Source organism: Nannobrachium achirus (genome assembly GCF_963921795.1).
Source record: "Nannobrachium achirus genome assembly, chromosome: 21".
Lineage (NCBI taxonomy): Eukaryota > Metazoa > Chordata > Actinopteri > Myctophiformes > Myctophidae > Nannobrachium > Nannobrachium achirus.
Window position 1 is genome coordinate 31250138 of NC_137828.1, and position 17888 is coordinate 31268025.

Consider the following 17888-nt stretch of genomic DNA (forward strand, 5'->3'; position numbering starts at 1 on the left):
TAGCAGATCTACAAGCTTGCAGCGCGGCACTCGGTGTCGCGCTGTGAGCTTGTATATCTGCTATTTTTCAATAGCTAAAGTTACTAGGGCCCCTCCACCTTGGGCCCTGGTAACTCAGTCCCACTTTCCTACCCTGTGTGACGCCCCTGGGCCTACGCTAACGGGGGGGGGGAAGTGCAAAGGTTAGACATCATTTATTTATTAACAGCGGGTTCAACTTAAGATGATTGGGAAAAGTCCATGCCAATGAATACACATTTAGTGATACGACGTATGCCCTCAATAGGAGAGGGCATAACTTCAGCATCACAGAGACTTCAAAACAAACTTGCTAGGAGGGCAAGATGGCAGCAAGCAGGAAAACCATCTTGGTGAAAATGAACAAAAAAAAAAAAAAAAATTACCCAGGGCAAAAGTCACAGAAAGGGGAAAATAAATAAATTACATAAAGGTATATACTGACTTCCATGGGCAAATGATGACTACACAACAACATATAAAGATGTTGATTGTTGGATAGGGGTGCTTACCTTGAGATTGTCTCTTAGACCCTAGTTGTGTTGTACTCTGATTCATGTTTGCTCAAAGAGCCAATGAGGCAGAATCTGAAATGTCAGGGCTCTTTCATTTAATGTCAAACTCCTTTTGCATAGAGAGGTCAGAATGCATTTAATGTGGCATTTCAATACATTTCATCAGTGCTTTGCTTGCCTCTGTGAGTGTTTCATGCAGACTTTTGTAGAAAAGTAATAATCAACAGTAAAATACAATTAGGATAAAGCACATAAAAAGTGCATGCAGGAGAATACTGAATGTGTCTTCTCCATAAATATATATTTGATAATATTCAATATTCTTGTAAACACATACAATAACTTTTCAAGCGGTCAAGGTGCAGTTACAGAGTAACGTTTTTTTTGTTTTTTGTTTTTCCGAATAGAAACATTTTGTTCATGCCAAAAATATTGAACTACTGAGTGGAAACAATCATTTTCATGTTCACAGTTAAGAATATAAATGCATTTCAGCTCGTTGATCATTTGCATTCGTGTCAATAAAATCAGTAATCTCTATGAATATCAGGCACCGATACAAGCCCTTGTGCTAACAGTCAGCACGAGACTGCTTACAGAGTTAGCATCTGCTAGAAAGAGGTCTGCATTTGCTTTAAAGAGCTCTGACAAGCCTCCATGAACAGCAGAGTCTATAGCGGCACGCTATAAATCAATTAAACCTGCCAAGGAGTGTGTCATGTTCAAGGATGAGCATGCAAGAGGGGAGGAGGAGGAGGGGTCTCTCAATATCATAATATAGCCCTTTTTGAAATATTGCACATACAAAAAGTATGATAGGAAAAGGAGAAAGAAAGTCAAAGTGAAAAAACAACAACTAACTGTCTTAATTGTAGAAAGGAAAAGACAAAGCTCGCTGAATAAATGAGAGGGGGGGGGGGGGGGGGAAGAAACGAAGTAAAGAATAAGCTAAAATAAGAGGAACGACAAAGAGAGAGATGTCACCCTGCCCCAAACTCCCAACAACATCCCCATAGAAACCTCTAGGGCAGCTGTTCCTCCCCTTTCAGAAATCTATGGATACTGACCGCTGTACAGCCTTCTCGTGGCGCGCCAGCCGGTGGCTGGTGGTGGGCACCTCGTCCAGGTCGTCGTCCAGGTCACATCCGTTGTCCGCCGCCTCCTGCGAGTAGCTGTGCTTCATGACCAAGATGCTGCGCCGGTTCCCGGCCGCCGGCAGCAGCGGCCGCACGGCCATGGACTGCTGCGCGGGCAGGTCCGTGAACAGCGCGGCCGCGTCGCGCGCGCTCAAGTTCCCGCGGCTGCCGCGTCCCCCGCGCCCGCTGAGCGACAGCTGCGACAGGTGGCCGCCGGAGCCGGGGTTGGAGCCGCAGTGGTGGTCGTGGACGCAGTGCGAGGAGGCGCGCCGCAGCGCGTGGTAGTTCTCAAAGTCCTCCGCCAGGTCCACCAGGTCCGCCGAGGCGGTGGCGGCGGCGGCGCTCCGCAGCGTGCACAGCTCGTAGTGGGGAGGCTCAAAGACCTCCTGGAACATGGTGGGGTCGTAGTCCTCCCGCCGCAGGATGTACTTCTTGCGCGGCTGCTTGACCTGCACGACGACGGAGACGATGAGCAGGAGCAGCACGATGCAGCACGTGACGCCGATGATGGTTCCATTTGTGCCGTTCAGGTTGTCCAGGATGTTGACGGTCCTCTTCTCTGTATAGAAGGGGAGGAGGGGGATATGAGAACGAGAGAAGGGGGGGGGGCATGTAATAAAATATGGAAGATTACTATCCAGCTTCCGGGGGTTGCCGTCGGAAACAGAACCCATAAAACATTTCAAGGAGATCTGTACGCCAAAGTTTGCAATCTAATCTTAAAAAAACAGAGGTTTGCCTCAGACATTCCCTCGCATGAGACATGAAAACATTCCTAAGCAGATGGAGAAATCACAGCTGGCACGTGAGGATACTTCCTAGAACATGGTCATCGATCATCATCATGAATCTTGGAGGATTTGCCAAGGGCGAGATTCCCATCAAACAGATGGACAAAAAGGTCAGAGTGAATATTAGCCTTATCCTGTTTGTCACCAGGGAAATACAGAGAGCAGGGAAGGCTAACAATGCATGTCTAACAATGCAGTCCGTGGGGACGTCTGACATTTGAATAAAGGGATTAACATGTAGAGCGGAGCTTTGGTGAGATGCTTTCCCACTAAATAGCTATGTTCCGAGGGGTAGAGAAAGAAATAGAACTTGACAGTTTGCCACTAATGAGGACAAATGTGGGCAACGCAGCAGCCCAATACAGGCATTACAAGTTAAGAGAGACGTAAACACAAGGCTGCTGCATGCTGACTGCACATTTCCATGCTTAGAGAGGATGGCGAAACAGTAGCTTGGGTTGGATGAGGAATAGGTCATGGAGGATTAAATAAAGTGACACAGTTTTTCATTGGCTGCACGTTGTAGCATTTGCTTTGAAAAGTGCTCTTTAAATCAAATAAATAAATGGAAGAAAGTTTATTACTAAGGCTTCTGAGAGTTACAAACATACACAATACAGATGCATCTTCTTTACAGATGTAACCACTTTGTAATAAGAAGCTGCCCTCTAGGGGCGGCAGGAACACGGCTGCAGAGATGATGAGGTTTTTGTAGGCCGAGATAGAAGCTATTCCTGCCATGGGGTCCCACTACAGATCTCCAGTGGATTTAATTAATTGGGCTTTGGATAAAATAAGAAAGGCTCTGTTGCAAACAAAGGTTTATGGTATTAACACATTGTTTAACGACAAAATCTTCACAAAACTCCACACAACATTCATGGTTGAGCTTAGCTCTGGTCCATAGCGTTAGTGGAGTTCTCCCTAACGCTATGTTCGTCTACCTCCCAAATCCTTGGCAAATCCGGAAAGACCCGTCGTCTGGTCCGAAAATAACAAGAACTGTTTCGCCCCTCACCAAACCAAAGGTATCAGTGGACAGTTGAAAGCTTACTCTACTTAGTGGACGCGGTCTGAGCCCCCCACTACACGATTAAAATACATTTCTAGGGCAAAATGAAAAATATTCCACCGAATGGAGACTCCATTTCTTCTAGTTTTTCACTATTTGTCGTCGCATTCAAGGTGCCAACTCACTACTGTCACGCAGGTCAGAGGACCGAATTACACAGAGCATTAGTCTCATTAGGTGTTATTCAACTCTACGACGTTGGAAGCGCTGTTTTCGCAAAAACAGTCTTCAACCACTCCATCCGGTGGAATATTTTTCATTTTGCCCTAGAAATGTATTTTAATCGTGTGGTGGGGGGCTCAGACCTCGTAAGTAGAGTGGACGCGGTGAGGGGCGAAACCGTTTTTGTTATTTTCGGACCAGGCGACGGGTCTTTCCGGATTTGCCAAGGATTTGGGAGGTAGACAAACATAGCGTTAGGGAGAACTCCACTAACGCTATGGACCAGAACTAGGTTGAGCTAACAGATGTAATTGATGTCACTGGGGAGACCATTTCTGAAACACCCTATGTTAACCATAGACCTTATTTACTGCTTAAACAAAATGGTAAAAATGTGGAAATCAGTGAGAGAACCTGTTATAAACCACATGTAGACAGTCACAGGGCACTGCTTTACAGACAGTTACTCAAATGAATTGAATTTAATAATTGTGTTTATAAATGCCTCCTCATTGACCTCATATATGACTTTTTATCCTGCCCCTACGGTCGCCACTCGCCATTATGGTGTTTCACTTGTTTGAGGAGTGCAAACTGTAGCACTCTGTTCCAATGTGTTTCTTAGCTGCTCAAGTGAGAAAATAATAAAGACCGCTTAACCTTGAACTGCAAAACCTCACACACAACATGTAGACCCACAGTTAGATATCACAAACGCTTTGCATTGATTGACCTTGGAGCTATAACCATGGACGTGCTGGCCATTGGGAAAAGTGGGACAACTCCCGAACGGCCGGTTCATTCCTGGCCGGTCCAGGCCGGCCATTAGGAAAAAAATAAAAATAAAATGTCGGCTTTCCTTCCATTTTGGGGGCTGGGCGGCCAACAAAGTAAATCGTCACTGTTGGGTTTCAAATTTGTACATTTTTTCGCAAAGCAAAGCCTGCTTCATCATGCAAGGCCATCACACAAAAGAAGTATAAACAGCAGATCTACAAGCACACAACGCCTCGCGGTGCGAGGCGCTGTGTGCTTGTAGATCGGCTGTTTTCACTAGTTTAAATCATTTTTAAAATGATAAATACAAAACAAACGGTTTTGGACATACAAGGTTTCCACCCGACAACGACGAAATATAACTCATGTAATTGGCCCACTGGCTTGTCACTTGTCATGATCTGAAATGGCAAAGTAGCAGCAGCGCAATAGAGAGAGATCTCTCTCTATAGCGCACAATGAGGGCCTCTCCAACTCTTTTTCCCCAGGCTGAATCAGGGACCCAGCATGTCCCTGGTTAGATATCACAAACGCTTTGCATTGATTGACCTTGGAGCTATAACAGCATGGACCTGAAAACTGTGAAGAATGTGGCAGGATTGGGCTGCCCTGCACGTCCACAGCAGATGTGAATTAGTATCCAACTCACCTGGATATTGACAGGATATCATATGTATACCCGAAGGGAATCACTGAAAAGAGGATATGTTATCGGAAAACTGTATAGTTGAACTATGGAGCTGGCGCTATTTAAGCACTTCTGGGATTGGTCTGGATCAATGTAGCCCTACTGATTTCTGAGCAGCAGAAATTGATGAATTGACAGGCTGGGTCAGAGCGGGTACACCCCCTTGTCTCCTACCTTGTACATATAGCGTCTTTATAACAGCGATGACTTTTGGATGTGTATTTGTTTTTGCTTGCTATTTGTTATGTCCATGAATTGAATACCAAGGATTTCCGACGTAAAAAATACCGTAAAAGGACTTATTTGGGATGCTCCTTTTAGGCAGGGTGTTTAACTGTACTTTTACTGTACTACAGTTTTTATTGTATTGACTATACTTGTACTGTTCTCCATTTTTGTCTAATAAAATACTCAATCAATCAATGAGAGACCTCAACCATGAGCAGCAGGAACACAGTACAAAAATACATTTTGAAAAGAGAGTTGAAATGAGATTATCTATGGATAGAAGACTGATTCAAAACCAGCTTCAGATGACGGAATAATGAGGCATGCACTCACCTTTGCAGTGGTTTTCGTCCCAGGGGTAGACACAGTTCTGCATGCCGTTACACACCAGCGTGTTGTTGATGCACATGTTACTGTGACAGAAGAACGTGTTCGCTTCACATGGAGCTGGGATAGGAGAGAGAGAGAGAGAGAGAGAGAGAGAGAGAGAGAGAGAGAGAGAGAGAGAGAGAGAGAGAGAGAGAGAGAAGGGGGGGGGTTGCAATGAGCAGTGATGGAAGAAGTACTCACATATTTTACTTAATTGAAAGTATCAATACTGCAATGTAGATTTACTCTGTTATGTTAAGTTAAGTTAAAAGCACAAAAGTAAAAGTATTCACTGTGCAGAACCCACAGTTCCAGCAGAGAGCTCCAGACTCCCATTTAAAGCACTACTCTTAAATAGTCAGTAAGAGTGCTTGAAATGAAATATTTTACATATTTCTGGAAGAACGCTATTAGATATTTCATAACTCCAAAGATCAGAGGAAAAGTCACAGCAGAGAAACAACCATGCTGGAGATTATGTGGATACGTGGATGCTGACCACGAACATATATTTTGGAATTGTCCAAATTTTTTATTGGGATGATGTGTGGCAGCCAGCAAAAAAGCAATAATAAGATTGTGGTATAAAAGTGACCCTCCAGCTTGTGAGCAGTGGGTGTGCATGCAAGAAATATAATGATGGAGAGATTTACACACAAACTCAGGTTACAAGAAGAACTGTTCCTTGACAAATGGGAGAAATGGACCGAATATAAAACCCAACCAAATGACACCAAGAATACTTGAAATGGACTCAAGTGTGATAATCAAAATAATGTAATAATGTTGACCCTGTGAATGTATGCAGTGATGTTAATAGGTTTTCAAAGTAATGGGTCCCGGGACCCACATGTGGTCATTCGAATGAGTCCCAGAAAAAAATTATGGGTCCCCAATTTGGGTCCCCATTTTATTTATTTTTTGCATTGTGAGCTTTTAGATCGGCTATTTATATTTGCCTCTATCTTATATTATTTTACAATTAGGCTAATGTTTGGACATTGTTGATAGTATAGTTTTAGCTTGTTGATTACTTTGGTGCAATAATGGTCTTTTTTTTGGGGGGGTAATAAAAAGGTAACTTATAAGTACAATTTAAGGTACTTTTACTTTACTGGAGTATTTCCAATTTTCATTACTTTTACTTCTACTCCACTACATCTCAGAGGCAAATATTGTACTTATTCCACTACAATTATTTGAAAAATGTACTAGTTACTTTGAAAAGTATAGCCTACATAACCACTTCAGCCATGGCTATTTTCAAAGGATATTATTTGGTAACATGTGATACAGAATAATTGTGCATAATGAGTACTTTTACTTTTAGTCCTAAAGTGTAGCCTATACTTTTACTCAAGTACATTTTGAATTCCGGACTTTAACTTGCAGTAGAAGATACTTTTACTTAAGTAAAACATTTGAGTATACTTCTGTGTATGGAGAGACCACTCGACGTAATACTATGAGAAAGTGGAGCGCTCCGGAGAACGGCTGTTGTAAATCACAGATAATCAGACGTCTTTTTATGACTTAATGAGTTTATGACCCTCTGCCAGCCTCACTGACTGTGCCTCAGAAGAGCAGCCAAGGCAGTAGCTTTAGCATGTAGCTAAACGTAGCAGCATCACATCAGAGTGACAGAGAGAGCACGTTCATGCTGCTGCAGTGCAGAGTGCGGTGGCTCCGCTGCATGCAGAAAGAGACAGACAGACGGCAGGCAGTTTCTGGCGAGGATATTAATGAAACGAAATGCTGTTTGTGACACGTTCATTCCGCGGGGACCCTGACCGCGACGCTGTTGTTTTGCCAGTGTAGAGACGTCACGTTTCTGCGCCGTCAGTTGCACACGTTCTGTGGGGGAACCCCTTTTGGTGTATCACCTAACATGCTGTGCCACTATGGTCAGAGAGCGGCCCGGTGCTACGCTAAAACTCAGGCACCCATTGAATTCTGTGACTATCTACGGGCACACAGAATGGCGTCGGTGGACGATAGAACGCACTGTTGTTAGTTCTATCGTATGTTTTAAGACTTTCTACGCGGATTTCATTTGTGTTAAAGTAGGGTTAAGTAGCATGCCTTCACCCATGAATAATGGTGGCGTCTGTGGACTTTTTAAAAAAAAAATGTTTTCGCGACGTGGTAAATTATTTTAACGTGGACTCCAATGGAGGCGATGCGTCCGTGGGACCCCAGGGCAATGACGTGAATGCGTCTCTAGGCAACGTGAATGCGTCAGAGACGCGGGACGCGCACGTAATGACGTCACTGAGTATGTACATTGTACATGTAACAATCTGCAAATAAAAATTAAGTAAAAAAAAAAAGAAATGTAAAATAAATAAACATGCCTATCTAGAATGAAAGGCACGTGCAGATAGAAGAATCCATATCGGACGACCTCTACATTGTGTCTTGCCTTTCTGTGATGCCGGGCCATAAAAGTGAAACATGCCAGGCCATCGGGAAGACAAGCCATTACAAATCATCATAATAATGTAAAGGGCTACACCATCAGATGGCTAATTAAAAACCAAGGTGCCCTTCAAAGCCATCTAGCTCTTAATGGCCAATCGTACTAATGGATTAGCTGACCAACTGACCAATCCGCTCACTGCCTGCCCGGCCTCTGCCAGTGACGGTGGATTTCTGTGCGGTGACAAACACGCTCTGATTGAGTCGCTCATGCAAAGTATGAGTATGGGGCAACACCTACAAGGCAACAACTTATTATGCTGCTAAGTGATGAGCGTAATGGATGGCGGTGCTTAGGAGCGGTATATTTAGCTGTCTCATCAACATTCTTTATCTCCATTGGTCTTGCTCACTCATCCACTCTTACACTGTAGTTGTTTTCTCTCTCTCTCTCTCTCTCTCTCTCTCTCTCTCTCTCTCTCTCTATCTCAAACACGCACGCACGCACGCACGCACGCACGCACAGACACACACACGGCAGGCACGTGCACACATAGACATCAAAGGGGGCTTGAGCCCCTGCCCTTTTATCCGTCTGTAAAAAAGTGCCCTCTCCAGACCATGGTGAAATAAATGCACAAATGCCCTCTTTCCATGCCATACCTGAAGGCAGCATTCAAGAGAATTGCCTTGTCCAAACTCTCCTGAACTTGAATGCAGCATCTCATGTTGAAATAATTGCCTCTCTCTCTGTGTAGAGGTCCATGCTGCACATCACATTCTCCAGTATTCACTTGATTATGCTATAGTTCAGTGTGGCATCACACAGCACCGAAAATAGCCGACCTCCAAGCTCACAACGCGTCGCAGCGCAACGCGTTGTGAGCTTGGAGGTCTGCTATTTTTGACGTCTTCACCAAAAGGCCGATTTAGAAATTTCAGCCCCTGCCTCTCTAACATTCTCTGTACGTCACTGACGCACACACACACACACACACACACACACACACACACACACACACACACACACACACACACACACACACACACACACACACACACACACACACACACTCGTGCGCAGGCACTATGCGAGTACAGAGGGAGTGTGCACTGGGTACTGAACAGCATGCCAGAGGTATTTTGACAGTGTTACCACAGTGATGTACGGCCGTTTTCTTTCCAGCGCTCACCCCAGGTGAATAATAAACTGGCCAAATTACAGCGACTTATATCTCCTCTCTGTCCCTATAACTTCCTGTTCCGGACATTTACACAGTTTCCCAGGTCATGATGCCCCTCGTTCATTGTCCCCCTCCTCTGTGCCGCCTCTCAGCCTCACAACACAGCAGTGAACGCTTCCAATAGCAGCCAGCAGAGGGAGCTCCGAGCCTCCAAGTCACCGCCAGCCAGACTCCCCTCTCTCTCTCTCTCTCTCTCTCTCTCTCTCTCTCTCTCTCTCTCTCTCTCTCTCTTCCAGCACAACCACAGGGCGAAACCAGACATTATTAAGAGCCCGATCCACATTAATCTCCTGCGAAATTAATTTCAAGACATTTTTGTAATAAAAGTGCCCTTTTTTTCGCCCGCATAGAAGCAACCCCGCTCCCTGACTGCTGGCTGGGAGCATAAATTAACTCCTAAATGAGTGGCTGATGAAAAGGTCTGCGTGTGTGTCTGTGTCAAGAGCGGCCAGCCTTCTCCAGTCATCCAGCAGGAACACAGATACATCACAGTTATTATGTTCTCAAACAAGCCCGCTGTGGATTGCTGTCTTCTTCGTTCTCATTCTTTTTCTTTCTTTTTTCTTTCGTGCAGGCCATGGTGGAAAAGCACTTCTCTACAATTTGGAAGGGTACTTGAAATCTCTTACTCCTTACTGATGAATAGTTTAATTTAGAACAGCTAACTCAATTTAAGAAACAAACATCAACCAAGGATCTAAATCACTTACTGTGCTAATTCTAATTAGCAGAACCGCCTGATATGGTCCTGACAATTTGCTGTTGCTTTATGATGACATTGTTTCCAAAAGCCTTTCTTTAACATGCTGCAGCAATTTGCAGAGTTAATTTACAAAAGCTAGGATGGGTTAAACTTTGGGTATGTGCAAAATCACGTGCTCAGAACAAACTAATTAGGGTTGTGCATGGTCTTCCTCCTCGGGCCCACCTCACCGATCATCACCACGAAAGCGTGGGGTGGCTCAAAGTAGCTGACAGAGTACAGCATCTTGAAATGGGCCTGGTGTACAAGCTACACTACACCTCCAAGATGCCCATGTACCTGACAAACTACTTCCTAAAGGTCAAGGATGTTCACGATCACAACACAGAGGCAGCTCCACTAATCATCATCAACGTAGATTTAACACTAAACAAGGCTCTAACTCGTTCTCCTGCTATACGATCAACATGTGGAACGCCCTTCCACAAGCCTTAAAGGAGAGCAAATCCCTAGCCTCCTTCAAAATCGGTATGAAAAGTCACCTTCAGGCGGCTGCTACCTGTGACTTGTAAATAGACTAAGCCCCCATGCTCCCCCCACCCTTTTTTTCTGCCTTTGTATTTGATGTTATGCTTTTCCTGCTTTTGAAATTGATATTATCCTAGATAAAGTACTATGTTCTATCCGTCTGTCTTTCTTTTTTTTTTCTTTTATAATTTTTATCCCACGATTTTGCAACCCATTTTCACCCAGTGCCAATTGCCTATGTAATCCTGGGCTCTGCTCTCCCTCTGCCGCGCCCATTAACCCATTTAGACTGGGAACGCATTATTACACATCATTTTGTGCTTTAACTATTGAAAAATAGCAGATATACAAGCTCACAGAGTGCCACGCTGCAAGCTGGTAGATCTGCTATTTTTGGAAAAAACCTGAACATTTGTGCAAGTCTTTGAATATTTCAAATCCTTCTAAGGTTTTTTGAAAAGCCTATATTTCTATGTCAGTGGTGCTCAAACTCTTTTATGTTAAGGACCCCCAAATGATATGTATTTGGCCATGGACCCCCATCTCAAAACATTTGGTTCCAGGGACCCCCCAGAAGCAAAATTTGAGTTACAAATGTTCGCTTAAAAATACATACCGGTATGTATATTCGAAGATTTGCAAACATTTTCACGACTTTTCAAAAATAGCAGATCAACAAGCTCGCTGTGAGCTTGTATATCTGCTATTTTTCAATAGCTAAAACATAAAATAATCAAGGCCCCTCCACCTTGGGCCCTAGTAACTCAGTCCCACTTTCCCCCCTTTGTGACGCCCCTGCCTGACACGTGTAGGGCGGCCAGGGAGCGTTTAAAACGGTCTCTTGATGAGGCGTAGCCAGCGATGCTGACAGCTGAGATGTCACTCAACGTGCATTTATCACCACAGGCCTAATGGCTCCTTTAGGTAATGATAGGCCTCTCTTTCTAAACGTGTTGTCTTGTCCACACAATCCAAGAGGCTTGCGTCAACGTAGTACCGCCTGAAGACAAGGAGCCTGGTGGTGGTGGAGGTGTGTGCGTGTGCGTGTGTGTGTGTGTGTGTGCTATACATGTGAGGGCCAAATTAATCCACAAGTATGTTCATTAGTATAGAGTTTGAGAAATAGACATTGTGAGGACTATTTTCTTTGTCCTCACAAGAGAAAGTTGTTTTATAGATATACATATACAACTAGGGATATATACAGGTTGGGAAGAGTTCAGTGGTGGAAAAAGTACTCACATTCTTTACTTAAGTAAAAGTATCAATACTGCAATGTAGATGTACTCTGTTACAAGTAGAAGTCCAGAATCCACAAAAGTATGAAAGTGTTGGCATTAAAATGTACTTAAAGTAACAAAAGTAAAAGTTCAACATGTTTGAGAATAGCAGATCTACAAGCTCACAACTATTATTTTCAAATAGCCAATGTATAGGGGCTAAAGTGGTTTGTGTATGTTTTATAATATTATATCTGCAAAGTAACTATAACTAAAGTGTTCAAATAATTGTAGTGGAGTAAAAGTACAATATTTGGAGTAAAAGTAAAATTATTGGAATTTGGAAATACTCAAGTAAAGTACAAATACCTCAAAACTGTACTTAACCCATTTAGTGCTCCAGAAATGAACGGGTTAACATGTCCAGCGTGCCTCCCGCAGGCTGCATCCACGACCGTTGTCTTATTTTGAAGGCCAGAAGTCCATAGCGTAAACACTTCCGGTTTGACGTCATGACGTCATTCACTGGAAGCGATCGTCATCAACATGCGGTTGTGTAGTGGCCGATCGATGCCTTTCAACATGTGTTTTATTAGCGAGAATCTAATGCCATCCTTGGCTTTAAAAGTGTTGTTTGGAGATAATGGACATTAAAGATGAGATTCCCCGTCGGCCTCCATGTTAAGGGATTACTATTTTGTGCACGTGCATCCGTGATGATGATGAATCAGCGAGTCCAATCGTGCCAATCGTTTCCAACGGACCCTCGGGTAAGAACGCCAGCGTTACTCTATATACAGTACTTTTCACGAGTATACTCGGGATCAGCACTCTAAATACTTGAGTATTTTTCACGAGTATACTCGGGATCGGCTAGAAATGAGTTAAAGGGGAAGACCACCCATTTTCAATATTGAAATATGTCATTAATATACCTTTACTTGAGTAAATATACTTAGTTACTTTACACCACTGGAAGAGCTAGGATTAGGGGTTAGAGTTGGAGTTATACCAGATTTACGCTCAGTTGCGCGGCTGTATTGTGCACCGACAATGTGCCACAGAGCTTGTAGATCTGCTCTTCTTTGGCCGTTTTCAGCAATACTCAACACGATCCAAAGATTTTGATGTCCTTACAAGCATAGTAAAACAAGCGCGTGCGTGCCGTGCCATCACTAAGGATCAAAGCGTGTACCATCGGTTCAGCACTCAACAGCTTCCCTGTAAGCTGCGGGTCTCGTCGCAGACCAGTGCTGCCAGTGCCCAGGGGCGTCACACCAAATTCTGGGCCCTGGGTACAAGGATTCACTGCGGGCCCCCCCATGAATGTTAACTATTGAAAACTAGCAGATATACAAGCTCACAGCGCGGCACCGAGTGCCGCGCTGCGAGCTTGTATATCTTCTATTTTTGAAAAATCGTGAAAACGTGTGCAAGAAACCTATGTCAAGGACCCCCAAGATGATATGTATTTGGCCACGGACTGCGATCTCAAAATATTTAGTTCCAGGGACCCCCCAGAAGCAAAATTTTAGTTAGAAATGTTCGCTTAAAAAATACATAATATTCAAAGATTTCCCCACATTTTCACAACTTTTCAAAAATAGCAGATCTACAAGCTCGCAGCGCGGCACTCGGTGCCGCGCTGTGAGCTTGTATATCTGCTATTTTTCAATAGATAAAGTTATTATTAGGGCCCCCTCCACCTTGGGCCCCAGTAACTCAGTCCCACTTTCCTACCCCTTGTGACGCCCCTGCCAGTGCCATTTGAACGGCTTAAGCCAAGGGTGGATTGTGAACGACTGAACGGGGGCTCTACAGAAGACGCAAGCCTAGCCAGTAGCTTGTGAATACTTTGCTTGGATGCGTACACCATGGGTGTTTACTGTTGACAGGGCTGCTGCAGTGCTGCTAACCATTTGTGACTGCCGCACCGCTGTAGAGGCAGAGAGGGTCTACCAGCCAGGTATCGCCTGGGTGACTTAAGGCCGACTTGTGCTTCGTCGCAGGGGCGTCACAAGGGGGGAAAGTGGGACTGAGTTACTAGGGCCCAAGGTGGAGGGGCCCCTAATTATTTTATACTCTAGCTATTGAAAAATAGCAGATATAAAGCTCACAGCAAGCTATAAAGCTGCATCTGCAAGCTTGTAGATCTGGTATTTTCGTGAAAATATGTGCAAATCTTTGAATTAAGTGAACATTTGCAACTCAAAGTTTGGGGGGTCCCTGGAACTAAATATCTTGAGATGGGGGTCTGTGGCCAAATACATATGGGGGTCCTTCACATGAAAAAGTTTGAGCACCACTGACATAAAAACATAGGTTTTTCAAAAAAAAACCTTAGAAGGATTTGAAATATTCAAAGACTTGCACACATTTTCATGATTTTTCAAAAATAGCAGATCTACAAGCTCGCAGCACGGCACTCAGTGGTCAATAGTTAAAGCACAAAATAACGTGTAATAATGCGTTCCCAGTCTAGACGGGTTAAACCCCCTCCCCCTATGAAGAACATTCATGAGGGCCCGCAGTCAATCCTTGTACCCAGGGCCCAGAATTTGGTGCCACACCCGTGCTTCATCGCACGCCGAAAATAGCCGACCTACCGGTACAGTATAAGCTCACAACTTGTGAGCTTGTAGGTCTGCTGTTTTGACGAGCGACACTGAGGTGCGACAGAGCATAACTCATCCTTTAGGCAGCAGCGTTGCCAGGGCAACGGCACGTGCCGCCACGGCTTGGTGAAGAGGCCTCACAAAGGGGACACTGACTGACTTCAACACAAATGAGTTCAGCCATGGTGCTGTCACCTCAAGTGACTATATGCTGGTCATACAGTATATTCTAAACCTTTTCAGGCCGCGAAATAATCATATTTTAACTGGGGACCCCCCCCCCCCCCCACCCTGACGAGCACTATGAGTTGAGGCATTACATTTTATATATCACAGTTCTATTGTGAAAATAGCAGAATAGCAGCAAATCGCGTTGCGAAGTGTTGCGAGCATGTAGATCGGCTATTTTCACAATTTCTGCCTTTAATATTTGACAATTTGACCAATGTTTAAGTTGTCATTTTAAAGGTAGGCTATTAAAAAGTCCTTAAATTGGCACATAATAAATGTGCAGATACCCTCTATACACTTAAACTTTATGTTGGTTTGTTTACTGTTGAGTGAGAAATACATTTTGCACAATAAGTTAATCATCTGGCATTGCATCGGTAGACAGACAGATACAGAGATCTCCATAAATGGGCACAAAGGGGACACAGACAGACATCGTGTCTGTCTGTAAAAAGAAAAGCTAGTTCGCTAAAGCTGGCCATACACTAGCCGATAATCGGGCCCGACTGAATCGGGTAGAATTAAACACTACAGGATCATTTTTTTAGATTATTTTACCAGATAATCTAAACGGGCTCAGACTAGCCGTTTTGAACAGTCGGGCGCTCCGCACGCTACAGGATTCTATTCAGATTGAGTCGGGCCTGAACAAAGCAATAATACATAATATAAAATACAAAATGTCACAGGGCTGTTCTTCGCCTTGCAACACACACACACGCACACGCACACAACAACAACAACAACACATAAACGTTATCCACACAACACACCATCGCTTCGCGCAATGGAGAAAAAAAAACGCTTCAATTGTGTCCCATTTTGATGATCATATGAGTTCACTTTGACACGTTTCATGTCAATCCATGCCTCTGTTCAACTCTCTGACTTTTAAGCTCTCTGTCTCTATCACTGCTGCGTGCTGCGTGCTGTCTGCTTCTCATGGTGCCTGATTTATGATTAGTCGTATGACTGTGTGGCGCACAGAACATTAGATTTCCAAGATCAAACTGCGTCCCTCCGCGCCACATTGTAGGGTTTGTAGATCAGGCAGTGGGCGCGTAGGCTACTTGGACTCGTGTGCTGTTCCCACTTCAGTCTGTGACTGACTATAGTGACTATTTCTGATTTTCTGCTGATATAAAACAAACTCGCGACCATTGAGTTTTAATTCCCATCGCAAGCAATCATGATACAACCTGGGAGGATGGATGTGGATCATTATTTGAAATAATAATCAGTGTATTTATGTGTATTGCTTTTTTGGGGGGGAACTTGTTTTTAGTCCCAAATATACTGTAATGCTTTAAAAAGGACAGGCCTATTAGGCCTATATCCATATCCAGGTTTATCATTGTCAGTTTTGATAAAGTCATTTTATTTTATAATAGTTAAGGTAACGTGCGCGCATATTTTCTAAACCTGCTGTCTGTTAAAATACTTGTGCGTGCGAATCGCCTGGCTATGCGGGGCGCGCTGTGCCCGGAGTAGCCAGGAGTTGTTAACCCAGCTGGTAGATCAAACAACGAGTTGATGATGGCCCATTAATTAAGCTACACGCTGTACCTATGGCCAATTGGAACTTGAAAGGAGTAGACATTACATAACTGCACCGTGCACGGACCATCAGAGAAAGTGACTGACGTGGGGTGAGCTGCTGTTGTAGGCTGCTTCCAACACGGACGGTTCAAGTTCAAGACAGGCAAGTGTCTGCTTTTACTTTAGTGGCCATGGCCTAGGCTTTCAATCCCTGTCTTTTAACAAATTATCGCGGTGTGGGCGGATGGATCAATCAAATATAATCATTAAAAAAAGATCCGAGGGCACGGAGATCCAAATCCAATGTCCCAGAGAGAGAGAGAGAGAGAGAGAAAGAGAGGACGGTTCTGTCTGGTCCATTTGAAGAACTGTAATCCAGCATTTTGAGGTGGAAACATGGAGAATGCACAGGTTTATCATACATTTGACAGTGAGAACCATAAGTTTAATGTAACTTGGAGGAGGAGAGCAGAGCTGGAAAGTTATTAGCGAGTCCAGACAGCTGTGGCTCTTGCACTAATTGGTTTGGCCTAGTTTTACGTCTTTGTTGATTGATTGATTGATTTCGTGTGTGTGTGAGTGTGAGTGTGAGTGTGAGTGTGTGTGTGTTTGTGTGTGTGTGTGTGTGTGTGTGTGTGTGTGTGTGTGTGTGTGTGTGTGTGTGTGTGTGTGTGTGTGTGTGTGTGTAGAGAGAAAAAGAGATACCGGTAGCTCTGTCACTCAGATATGTATGCTCAGAGACTTGCGTCTATATACCTATTTTCAATCAGTCCCCTGCTGCTATTCCAGTCTTCCAGACCAGTACTGATCCAGGAAAATATCAAACATGTTTGAAAAGAGTCGGGCAACCCCCGATCGTCCTCCGAGCCACTCGGCTGGGCTCCGAGTGGATCTGTGAGACCTCACGCTAGACGACGTTCATGCCCGATAGTCGGGCACGTTTCAGTCGGAGGAAGCCCGATTGTCGGGGGGGTAATTAAATAGCCCGATTATCGGCTAGTGTGCGGCCAGCTTAAGAAGACCCATCGGCAGCACGACAAATGCTACCGCTTGTTGCAGATACGTGAATAATGTATTTTTCCACCAAATTTACAATTGATCTTGTTAATCTTTTGACAATGACTGTCAAACAGCTTCCACGCATCCTGGCGGGGTATGTACAGTATGTGGAGAGGGGCTGGGCACATGCTGATTGCGGCAACCTGTATCTTTCAAATGGGCAGTCGCGAGTAGACAAGGAATATTCCCAGATTCTACCCGCGGGCGTCTTTTGAATTCTCCCGTGATCGGATCGGAGTGAAGCAGAATATTCAGCGATTTTTCAAAGGTTGGTGAAAAACGCCCTGAATCCTGGCAGGAAATCTGTTGATAACGTGTTACTACATAGTACTACATAATAACGTAGTTATTAGGTTAATAGATTTCATTTTACTCTCAACCTCCACTCCATTCATAGTGGTACAAAGAGTGCCTTGTGCAAGCCTCGGTCCTCCATCAATGAGATCTCGATGAATGAAAGAGCGAGGGGGATTAAGAATGTATGTATCTCTCATTTTGATTTTGTCTCTCTCCCTCACACACTAGACACTATTCCCTTTGATATCTGGAGCTATGAAGTGTACGGAGTTGTTGGG

At 44.2% G+C, this 17888-nt stretch overlaps 1 protein-coding gene across 1 annotated transcript in view; it reads right to left on the minus strand.

The window, feature by feature from the left end:
• Nucleotides 1-544: 544 nt before the first annotated feature.
• The window catches only part of neto1l (neuropilin (NRP) and tolloid (TLL)-like 1, like), a gene marked incomplete at both ends in the record, with an annotated part of 121707 nt that continues 104363 nt past the window's right edge, over nucleotides 545-17888 (minus strand). The window contains 3 exons of the mRNA XM_080751965.1: nucleotides 545-605; nucleotides 1601-2228; nucleotides 5721-5834. Of these exons, the coding sequence (XP_080608091.1) occupies nucleotides 545-605; nucleotides 1601-2228; nucleotides 5721-5834 (803 nt within the window). The remainder of the gene's footprint in view (nucleotides 606-1600; nucleotides 2229-5720; nucleotides 5835-17888) is intronic.